Here is an 11996-nt window from a genome sequence, read left to right as displayed (position 1 = left end):
TAAGAGATTTGCAAAGACAGAAAAGAATCTCACTTCTTGTTAGCCAAGGAGATACAGCCCAATTTGTACAGGTCCTCAGGATAAACAATAATTTGTTGTCACGTAAGAGAACACTATTTATTACATATAGGTCACCCTAAATCCACCTGGCCATTGGAGTGACCTTCTGTGTTTGTTCATTTGTCTTGTACAAAGAAAAGTGGAATTTCTCGTATCTCTATGACAGGAGGTGGTTTTGCAACTTGGAGCCGGGAGACCAGGAAGTTAGGCTCTGACCCTTCCACAGGAACTGGGAGACAGGGTTCTATTTTCCTTGGGTGTTTGCATGCCAAAGAGATAGCTCCCAGGATCTTCAGAAACACGTTCCTGGGTCAGAAAAGCAGCAAAAGGCCTATATAGCTTTTAAAAGAATCAACATATATTTCAAAGAGATGAAGAAAGAATGACAAGTTTTCTAAAGTAGGTGCTCTCAGAAAAGGGTGGGGGAAGTCTCTTCCATCATTTTTTCACAGGGAGGATTAAGTCCCGTAGTTTAAATTTCTATTTATTCCTGCACCGCTCTACATCAGGCCTATTTATTGCACTCTTCCCTGGCCAGCTCCTTCCGTTCTCGCCTCCTGCACCCCCCACGGTACCCCATCCTCAGAGACCTGTCCAGGACCCTCCTTGGCTCTAAACACTCCAGGGACCCCCTCGCTTCCCACACAGAGATGCCATGTCCTGGAGTCCAAGGTCCACAGGGATATGGCTCCAAGTCACCTTCTGTCCTGGGTCCTCACTTCCCCCTTCAGTGTGTGCACTGGGCCAGCCAAACCCGACCACTCCCACTCCCTTCACCTGTCCTGACTCTGTCTTGGGGCTTTGGTCCTGAGACTCCCTCCACCTGGAGGAGCCTTCTGCCCACCTCTGCCATCTGTGATGGGTCATTCCTTGGCCACCTATACAGCTTCAGGCTCCTCCACAGCAGGATGTGTTTCCTCCTGTTCGGGATCTGGGTTCATCCCTTACCCCTTGAGTTTTGGAGTCAGACTTGGATTTGAATCCTGACTCTGCCACTGCCCATCTGTGGGGCCTGGCCAACTCCCCCAGCTTCCAGAACCTCTGTTTCAGCATCTGTAAAATGGTTATGAAAATGCCCACCTCCTGGGGTTTCCAGGAGAATCGTACTAGGTAAGGTGAGATGACCCAGTGCAGTGCTGGTTTCTCTTCCCCTTCCCCTAGTAAACTCCAAGCCTGTGATAAATGTTTGCTGGACTCAGAAAGGAGGTTTAGAACTTCATTTATTACCTGGTGAACACTTGAGTCTCACTGCTGAGAATTTATAACATTCTGATGGTCCTGCCTAGAAATCTTATTTTCCCTCTTTGTACACATTATTAAGTTTTTAATTCCAAGTGACTTTGCTGCTTTGTGTGAGTGCAGGCATGCTGGCTTGTAAAACGAGAGGCTTTCATTCATATTGTATGACATTTCTGCAGGTGAAACCCAAGTCCCCCACTCATAAATAATCCACCTGTTCTTGCCCTCCTCAAGGGATATTTTCCTGCACAATCTGAAGGCACTGCAGCCACCTTGACATCTCCAGAAAGTCCATGTTGCAGATTCACTTAATTGTATTAAGTCTTGGCCCACGACTATGTCTGGGATGGAGCCGACAGCTAAAGGACGGACTGAAAAAAGTTTCAGCTACGTTGTCAGAGCCCCCAGCAGCGATGGGTTTGATATAATGAACGTCGATGTGAAGATCGACACATCCTGGATCTTCCAGGATGTAGAGGAGACTGGTGAGGAGCCGGAATGTCTTCCAGAAGAAGCAGCCAGAAGCCCAGACATGGACACGGGAACGCTCAGGAAGCAACTGGAATCCTCAGAACAGAAGCTGTTGGTAGCTGTGGACAAGTACGTGATGTCAGAGTCTGGGCTGAGCAGGTAAATATACCGTTTGGACCTCTTCTTTGTGTATGTACGAATCCTGGGGCATCCTAATTGTGTCAGGATGGAGTGCTGAATCATTTCTGTGACTGAGGATGCAGGCAAAACAGTCAGTGTTCCACAACCCGCCACAGCAGTCCCTGGCTCCTTCTCTCTCTTTCCCTTCCTCTGCTCCGTATCATAGGGGCTGAGCCTATTTCCCAGGCTCCCTTGCTCACTGGCTTCCATCTGAGTCCAGCCAATGGGAGACGCTGAAGGGAGGAGGACGGGAGAAGCCAGGGTATTCTCCCCTTGTCTTCTGCTCTGGGTGACGTCTCTGACTATGGCTGCCATTCCGTCATGCTTTTGGCTTCCTCTGTGGTCCTGCTCCTGGGCCCCAGTATCACCACCTCCTCCCTGTCTATCCCTCCAACCCCAGGGGCAGAAGTGGCTTCCAGCAGCTGCTAACCTCTGGGTTGCCTGTCATCTCTGTCTGGCCTTTCATCTCTTCCATCATCTTTGTAGCAGATTCCCTATGTTTGTTTGATTCTCGCTGCTGAACCTTCTGGTGTAGGCTCTATTTTCCTGATGGAACCGACATGGTCCAGAGGTGGGGCGTTTGAATCCAGGTCTTTCTCCAAAGCCCATGCTCTGTTTTGATACCTAGGCCAGTAGAATGAGGTGGGGCCTTGCATACATATCAAAGGAGAAACCAACATGGAGATGCAGTACGGTTATGGCTGGGGGTCTGACAGGTTTACCAATATGGCAACAGCCAAGTGTCTTAAATTTGTCCGACTTCACCATTTTTGGTGTGTTTCCCTTCATTTTAGTAAGGGCAAGTCAGTAAATGTATATTTACATGATCTTCACTTTTTCTCCTCTTTGTAAAACTTTTCACGTGAAAAAATTCACATATGAGAAAAATTATTCTGTCACCTTCAGTATCAGTCTATGTGATTGTCCATTCACTCATTCATCCATTTATTCATTCATTCCCTCATTCATTCACTTATTCTACAATGTGCACTTAGCCCTCGGGAATCACATACTGTTTGTTGTATGAGTCTGCTGGGGCTGCCATAACAAAGCACCACAGACTGGGGGGCTTAAACTGGGGGGCTTCAACAAAGCACCACGGACTGGAGGGCTTAAACTGGGGGGCTTCAACAAAGCACCACAGACTGGGGGGCTTCAACAAAGCACCACAGACTGGGGGGCTTTATTCTCTCATAGTCCTGGTGGATGGAAGTAAAAGATCAAAGTGTGGACAAGGTTGTTTCCCTCTGAGACCTCTCTCCTTGGCTTGGTGATGTCTGCCTTCTCTCTGTGTCTTCCTGTGGTCCTCCTTCTGTGCATGTCTGTGTCCTAATCTCCTCTTCTTATAAGGACACCAGTCATAGTGGATCAGGGCCCCTAATGACCTCATTTTAACTAAATTACCTCTTTAAAAACCCTATCTCCAAATGCAGTCACATTCTGAGGTACTAGGTTTAGCTACCTTCAACATATGAATTTGGGAGGACATATTCAGCCCAAAACATGAGTTCTAGGGGTTGGGAGCTGGAAAGGCAGGGCCCCAGCCCTGGAGAGATAGAAGTATAACTCACGCAAGGTTGTACATGGCAGTGAAAACCAAAAGGTCACCAGGCCTGGGAAAGATGGGTGGGAAACCCCTGCCAGATGGGACCCCTCTATGTGAGGGAGAGACAGGCAGCCTGGAGGCACCATGAGTGACGGAGAGGAGGGGCCTCTGTGGCTGGGGCCTGGGGTGAGGCCATCCTGGAGGCGGTGTCCTGGACCCACCTGTGGGGAAATGTGGGCTGTGTCCTCAGTTCTCTGAAGGTGGGACACACCATCCTGTAGAAGCAGGGCTTCGGGAGGGGAGGCCCAATCTGCGGCAGGGGTTGGGAGAAAAAAGAGTTAAGGCTTACCAAGAGCCTGTGGTGCAGGGCACAGTGCTGACCTCCCCCCACTATGCCTCCATCACTGCTCCCTTGAACCCTGTGACACATAGAGTGATATGATCCCCTTTTCCAGATGAGGAAACTGAGGCTCAGTGGATGAAATACATTACTCAGTGTCACTAAGAGCTGAAGCCAGGGTCTGAATGAACAGCTGTGAATATAGATTTCAGACTAATTTCACCATGGGTTTGCTCTAAGTAGGGGATAATAAAAGATTGCTAGTGTACATTGGATTTCACTTCAGTTAAAGAGTTAATATTTAAAAGTATTTATTGCAAAACTAATGCAACCACGATGTTAGAAATTTGAGAACGAGAACCCCACTCCCACCTCTGTAACACTATCATCACTGCAAATTCATTTACAATCTAAATGCAACAAAATTAATAATAGCTGAACACTTGTTGAGTGTTTCCTCTGGGCTAGGCACTATTTACATGCTTGACGCGTATGAACAGACTTAATCCTTAAAAATAAATTACTAGAAATGAAGTAATAGCAATATCCTCAATTTCTAGATGGGGAAATTAAGGTGCTGGCTTAAATAACTTCTCCGTGGTCACACACCCGGCTACATGGGGGTGCTGGGACCACCCAGGCAGCCTGCCCGATTTATCCTGGTGGATATTCCCTGATGGAGTCTCCCAGTTCTATAGCACTCTTTGCAGCTCTACACTGTAATATATATTTTTTTAACTTGTCATTAATCAGTGAAAAATGGTACTTCATTGTCTAGTTCCTATTTGTGTGTGTATATGTTTCCTATGGCTGCTAAAACAAATTACTGCAAACGTGCTGCCTTCAAACAACACACATTCATTGCCTTTCAGCTCTGGAGGCAGAAGTCCTAAAGCAGTCTCACTGGGCTATAGTCATGGTGTCCGCAGGGCTGTGCTCTCTCCAGAAGCTGTAGGGGAAACCTGTGTCTGCCTTTTCCAGCATCTATAGCTGCATTCCTTGGCTTCTGGCCCCTCCCCGTCTTCAAGCCAGCAGGGTAGCATCTTGCTTCAGTGGTCACATGGCCTCCCCTTCTGCCTCCCTCTCATGAGGACAGTCGTAATTGCGGTTAAGCCCACCCAGATAATCCAAGATAATCTCTCCGTCTCAAGCTCCTTAACTGAATCACATCTTCAGTCTCTTTTGCATCTTAAGGCAACATTCATTAAGTTTCGGGAAGCAGGGCGTGGATATATTTGGGGGCTGTTATTCAGCCTGCCACCATGAAAGTAGTCATTTTCTGCCTAGCTTAAGTATAGGGATAATACCAGAATTAAATATTGTCCCAGATTTAACGTTTCAGATTGGTCTCAAAAACTAAAAAGTTAAACTTTTCTTTTCCCATTCAGATATCACCACGTTTTATAATCAATCAGAAGGCACTCCACCCAAGCCTCTGACTGATGAACATGCGGCCACTCCTCTGGTTCATTTGGGAAGGAACTTAATTTTAATCTACACAAGAGGGCCCCCTCCCTTCTGTCACTTTAGAGACCCTCCCCCAGGGCCTCAAAACTAGAGCAGGAGAGGGGACTCTTGGCCCTATTATTAATAATAGTGATTCACTTTATTTAATCTTCACAATAACCCTCTGAGCAAGGTGCAATGACCTGTTTTACAGATGAAGATACTGAGGGTCATAGTGGTGAATGAGCCCAGTTAAGCCCTCATGGCAGGTAAGTGGCAGAGCCAGGAGGCAAAGCTAAGTCCTCACCCAGGGAAGCAGAGTCTGTCCTGGATGAGCAGGTCACCTGGTGTGGAGCTGGGTAAAGGAGTGAGGCTGTGCAGAGCTTGTCCATGTAGGCTGAGAATGCACTTGCCACGTGTTTCATGGTATTCTGTTATAGAAGTAAGATTGGCACATTGAGGGGACCTGGATACAAGGTACGAGCAAGAGACAGACAAGTGAGTCTATGTGGCTCCTCCACTCCTCATGGGACCACTAGGCAGATGTTCCTTCCGGCTTCCCTCCATTCACATGTTCTCTTCCTTTCTATGTAGCTGAGGTCAGGGCTCACTTCCAGCCTGGGTATTACTTTGCATATTGCACAATTTCAGCACTTCCTGAAGTGCTGAAGACTTCAGGTGGCTTAGCCATCCCTAACTGTTAGGTCATTTCCAACCTCCCACTTTTGTAATCCAGAGATTAATTTTTTAAATTGCAGAAACCTTTTTTCTGCATTGCAGTCATTTCCTTAGAAAAGATTTGCAATAATTTAGCTTAAATGGGAGGCAACAGAGCACAGGGTTAAAGCATGAGTTTGGGAGCCATGCAGCCTGGATTCTATAATGCTCTGTGACCTTGGGTAAGTTGCCCAGCCTCTCGGATCCTGTTTTCTCATGTGCGAAGTAGGGGGAAGGGAATCCACCTGTAAGGATTAATTGAGACAATGCAGATGTATGGTTCAGATGTTTGGTTCAGTCCTTTTTCATTGGTATGACCTGAACTGGGGATTACTGGTTTAGGGATGAGAACACTGTTAAGATTCCCAGTGCCTTACTATTCAAAAGAGGTCTCTGAAGTATTTTAGATCATCTTCAAAAAGATAGGTATGAATGTTTTACAAAATGTCATTTTGTCAGAATATCAAATTGGCCAAATAACAGAAGAAAAAAAGAAGATCCTGGTGTCTGTGAAAACCTTAGGCCACGCTTACTGCATCCTGAGTAAGCGCCTTGCTGCTTCAATGCGCAGAATTCAGGAGCTGGAGCTGTCGGAGAGGAAACTCCTCCAGAAGGTGGACCAGCTGAGCGCCGTCGTGTTCCAGGAGAGAAGTGCCTCTCTCCGGGCCCAGGAGCAGCTGGAGGCGCTGCAGGGGGAGCTCGCCAGCCAGGTACCGAGTCCCTCCTCCTTCTTTCCAGTACTTGTTTCTTGTCCCAGCAGAGTAACCCCATAGGTTTGGACGTGGTAGCAGCTGCCCTTGAACATAGACAGTGGGGCGGGCCTGGAGAGCCTAGCCAGGAAGGGTAAGAGAGGTCCCAATTCTAACAGTGCAGGCAGGGGCCACTGGACCTGGGCAAGGTCATGTGGCCTCCCTGGGCCTCGGCTGCCCCATCTGTAAAACGGGGCTCCCATCCTGTCCTGCCTGCCTCGTAGGGCTCTGGCTGGGATCCACTGGCTGGCATGCGGGGGCTGTGCACTTGCTGGGAGCTCTGGCCAGAGGTTCCTTTCTGCGGACTTGGCGCCTGACATCAGGGGAGCCAGCTCTGGCCTAAGGACAAGGAGAGGACTGATGCTGGGTCTCTGCCCTCAGGAGCTGGCTTGCGGGCAGGGACACAGATGGGAAACAAGTAACTCCAAGGCTGGATGCTGAGAGCCATGGGGAATGTGGTGTGTGGTGGAGAGACAGTTGGTGAGGCAAGAGGGTTGCAGGGAGGACAGGTCGCCAGGGCCCCAGCATGACCCAAATTCTGGAGGCAAGGGGGAGCAGGACTTAGGGGGACCTTAGCAGGAGAGGCTCATAGTCAGGGTGTTTGGGGATATCACTCTAACTGCATGGGAGAGAGAGGCGGCAGGGGCAGGGGGCAAGTTAGAGCACAATTGGAGAGGGAGTGGGTAGTTAAGAGGATAGGCTCTGGAGGCAGATGCCTAGAGCCAAACCCTGGCTCTGCTACTCATGAGCTGTGTGATCTAGGCCAAATGACTTAACCTCTCTGGACCTCAGTTTCCTCATCTGTGAAATGGGAATGATACAGTACCAACCCCGTTCAATTGTTGTGTGGGTAAAGGAGGGTAATACGTGTAAAACACTCACAACAGTAAGCATTTGGATAGCCCTAGCTGCCTTCGTAATTACTGGTCTTTACTGAAATATTCTAGGGGAGAGATGACAAAGGCTGGAGGGCAGAGACCTGGCAGGCAGAGACCCACAGATCCCGAGAGGCATCCGGTTTCAGTAAATTGCTACTCACAGGGCAGCACAGCGACTGTTAAATTGCAGGTTGACACCCGTAAGTGGGTTGTGAAATCAATTCCGTAACTCACAACCAGCATTTTAAAAATGGAATTGACTAGGAATTATGAAAGGGCATCACGTGTACGAAGGGGAGTGCTGTTTCCTGAAACTTCTGTTTCAGTTGTCAACACGTGCATATGCATAACGGGGCATGTTCTTAAATGTATTTTTTACCATGGGAAGTAGTCCAGAAAGTTTGAAAAACACCAGATTGATTAGCTTTCAACTGAAATAGAAGTGAAGCATGGAAAGATAAGAAGTTCAATTAAATTGAAATTAGTCTTTGAGATGCCAAGGAGACATGCAAGTGCCACTTTTCCCCTTTGCATTGAACTTCAGGTGCAGAAAGTTGAGGTCATCCTCCTTGGTTCACAGCACATCATCGTCAGTGTCCGAGAGCTTTTGTTTTTGTTTTTTTCCGGTACGCGGGCCTCTCACTGCTGTGGCCTCTCCCGTTGCGGAGCACAGGCTCCGGACGCACAAGCTCAGCGGCCATGGCTCACGGGCCCAGCCGCTCCGTGGCATGTGGGATCTTCCCAGACCAGGGCACGAACCCGCATCCCCTGCATCGGCAGGCGGACTCTCAACCACTGCGCCACCAGGGAAGCCCTGTCTGAGAGTTTTTAACCCGAGGTATAGTAGTGTTATGTGGGATCCCACCATCAAGCATATAATCTCTCCGTGGAAAATCCTGTAATTAATATTTTTTGTCACGCCTTATATACATATAGGGTTTCCCAGGTGAATAGACACCGTCCTGCAATCACCAGAGGTTCCTAGTATGATGGGGAGACAGAGGATGAGGGTGACAAGCAAGGGAAATTCCATTAGCGAGCTCAGGGCACTGCAGGACCCACAGTTATGTGGCCCAGACACATTTCTTTATTGCATTCTCTTGTAATCTGGATGCTGCTGGGAATGTCCTGTCACAAAACCTCATTTCCAGATGAAGGGCAAAATTTCAGAGAGGTGAGGGGTCTGGCTTGGGTCCCCTCGGAGACCACTTGGCCCAGTTTCAACCCAGCCCAGACACTAACCCTCAATCTCTCCCCAGAACTATCTGCATTTCAGAGCATATTTTGCAGGAGTGCATGAACTCTGCCCTTTGTACCTGATATTTGCCAAATGGCAGTTTGCCCCATTGTTGTCAATATTTGCAGTAATCATTTGCATGCAAAGACACCTCACTTCTGTGGTGACCCGTGGTCATTCCCAAAGGTGATAAAGGTAGACCCATCCAGGTGATGGGGCACCGTGCACCTAGCATCACCGATTACAGGATTCATACCATCAGGAAGACCCCGAGCAATTTTCCTCGCAGGGAATCTAACTCCAATTTTATCTGCCCCAATTCCCCCCAAAACACGCTGTCAAACAAAGCCTGCCAGGCTGTTCCCAAGTTTCCTCTTTCACATTTGCTCTTGCTTGTTTGTTTTGTCTTCTGCAAGCTCTTGTGGCTGTGACTGAGCATCAACAGCAGGCACTAGCAGTTGAAAGAGAGCTTAACGTGAAGGCAGTTCTACCCATTTGCATAAATTAATTCTGAAAATTGGGCAAGGACGCCCATTTTTGCAGTGCATGGGTCACCCCAGTCCAGCCTACAGCTCATGGGTGGGGGGAGGGCAAGGTTTAAGAACAGGGAGATGTGTTCCTTGGACAGGCAGCGGGCCAAGCGGAAAAAGGAAAGGTCTTGAGTCAAGTACGTGGCGGTTCAGTGACTTTTAGTCGTGTGCCGTTGTGCAGGTCACTTCTGAGTAGCTCCACAGGACGTATTCACAGGAAGGAACAACTGCTGTGACACTGGTGGTCCTGTCTCACCAGCCAGAAGTCATGGTCAGCTGATCCTTACTGGTTCAGGCATTAACCCTGTAGGCACTGGGAAATGGAGAGGTCTGGGAAGTTCTGCAAGTGGGGAAGTGGGGACACTCAGGGGGGTCCAGGTGACAGCTCTCTACAAACTGGTGTGGGGGAATCACATGTTGGAACCACTGGCCCTCCCAGTGCGCACCAGCCTGTCCCCCTCCTGCCCGTTGCACAGTTTCCTTCCAAGAACTCAGGGAGCTCACGGGTGTGCAGGGCCCACACTAGGGGGAGGTGAGGAAGGTGCTCGTCTCCTGGGCAAACTTTAAGGGGGCGCCAAAAAACAGTCATCGAGATCAATAATATTTTGCAGCAATGTTTTAATGCAAAAATTAATGCAAAAAGAAAAAGCGCGCTGAACAACAAAATATCGAAGTTTCAAATAAAGACAGGCTCAATGCGAGCTACGGTGCTTCCCCGGCCGCCTTCCTGACGCCCTCCTCCACCGCCAACCCGTAGGTTCAGGAGAAGGAGCGCGCGGCCCGGCGGCAGCGGTGGCGGCTGCGGCGGCTGCGGGAGCGGCTGCGGCGCAAGGACGAGGCTCTGGGGCGGCAGGCGGCGGCCCTGGAGCGCGGCCGGCGGCTCCAGCGGCGCCAGCTGCGACTGGTGCGCGAGCAGGAGCGCATCCTGCGGGAGCAGGTGCAGCGGCTGGAGCTGGACGTGCGGCGCCTCTGCCACGCCGCGGGCCTCCTGCTGGCCGAGCTGGACGCTCCGAACCCGGGTGGCCCCCGACCCCCGGGCCCGGCCAGTCCCCGGGGCGCTCCCGAGGAGGCCGCGGCGCCGCGCGCGCTGCGGGCCAGGGCCGAGCGCGGCGAGCGCGAGCGGGACCAGGCGGCGCGCCGGCTGCGGGAGCAGCGCGCCACCGAGCGGCTGCTCCGCGGGCAGCTGGAGGAGCTGCGCTGCTTCATCTATGGGCTGAAGCTGTCGGAGATCGGCCTGCAGGGCCAGGTGGAGGAGCTCGCCCAGCAAAACAGGTGCCTGCGAGAGAAGCTGGGAGCCCAGGCCCCCCGAGAGAGAGCGCTCAGCACGGCCCCTGCTGGTCACGGTAGCCTGGTAAGTGGCCGCAACCCAGGGCACGAGTGATTTTCTGCTTTTCTCTAACTTTCTGCCGCTTGGTCAAGTCACGGGCTCCGTCATTCCCCCGTTTTCCTCTTCAACCAACCCTGCAACCCACCAGCCCCGTTCACCCACCCTTCATTCCATCCGCGCATCTACCCACCTGGTGGTGCCCATCCACCCCTACAGCTTCACTCACCCGTTCACCAAGCCAGCCACCTCCCCACCACCTGTCCACCTGCTCAGCCACCGTCCACCTGTCCATGCCCTCATGCACCGTCTTGTCTACCCACCCACCCACCCCTCTACCCACACTCCATCATCTCTTTCACCCAACCATCTGCTTGTCCATGTCTCCTTGCAGCCACTCTCCAGGCAGCCAACCAGCTACCCTTCATCCCTCCTCGTCTCGTTTCCTCCTGTCCGTCCATCTATCTGACATTTGATGGGTCCCTGCCTGTGCCAGGCCCCGTGCTGGGCGAGCTCCTCCACGTGCAGTATGACATTAACTGTCATGGTCTCGTGACTTCCACCCCGATCCGCCCCTCCCTAGGAAAGCCATCACCCTTTCCCACCTCCCTCACAGCTCCAAAGGTGACCACGGTCCTCAGCGTGCCGGTGCTGTACGTGCATCTTCATTTCTCCTTCTTTAGACTGTGAGCCCCTTGAGGGCAGGTCCAGGTCAGATGGCTTCTGTAGCGGCCGCCCCAGCAGCAGCACACAGGAGGCCCTCAGGACTGTGCAGTAGAGAACATGCAGGGTTCAGCCCCTTTCCGGTTCTCCTACTTGCTAGCTGTGTGACCCCAAGCAAGTTTCTTAAGCTCTGGAGCCGAGAGCAGGCTGGACACTGATGTTATCACCTAACTGATAGACGAGCAAAAACTTAATGCTTAATATACTCCTGCCACGTGCTTGGCACCCTACGGTGTTTTCAAAGGCATCATTTAATGCTCATAAAACTGTAAAGCAGGTACTATTAATGTCCCCACTCCACAGAGAGGAGGCTGAGGCTCAGAGAGGCAGTGCACTGACCTGTTGTCACACAGCTCAGAAGAGGCAGAACTAGAATTTGATCCAAATTGGATGTGAGTCCAGAGTGCTTTGTTTCTCCTGCACCAGGCTGCCTCCCTGTAAAGGGAGAGTTAACTCAGCTCCCTCCAAGATCCCACTGGGTTAATTTGCATTTAAGGAAAAATAAGGGAGCCACCTTAGCCCAAAGAAGATTACTCATTAAAAAAATATATATCAA

At 50.6% G+C, this 11996-nt stretch overlaps 1 protein-coding gene across 1 annotated transcript in view; it reads left to right on the top strand.

Annotated features, from left to right (window-relative positions):
- Positions 1-1424: 1424 nt before the first annotated feature.
- Positions 1425-11996, top strand: part of LOC308625591 (uncharacterized protein C4orf50) — a gene marked incomplete at its 3' end in the record, with an annotated part of 50705 nt that continues 40133 nt past the window's right edge. Inside the window, exons 1-3 of the mRNA XM_081249973.1 lie at positions 1425-1929; positions 6571-6709; positions 10151-10744. Of these exons, the coding sequence (XP_081106099.1) occupies positions 1637-1929; positions 6571-6709; positions 10151-10744 (1026 nt within the window). The 5' untranslated portion in view covers positions 1425-1636. The remainder of the gene's footprint in view (positions 1930-6570; positions 6710-10150; positions 10745-11996) is intronic.

Source organism: Mesoplodon bidens (assembly GCF_964165515.1).
Source record: "Mesoplodon bidens genome assembly, chromosome: 1".
Taxonomy (NCBI): domain Eukaryota; kingdom Metazoa; phylum Chordata; class Mammalia; order Artiodactyla; family Ziphiidae; genus Mesoplodon; species Mesoplodon bidens.
The sequence above is the reverse complement of the archived record's forward strand: the minus strand, read 5'-3'. Positions and strand labels throughout refer to the sequence as shown.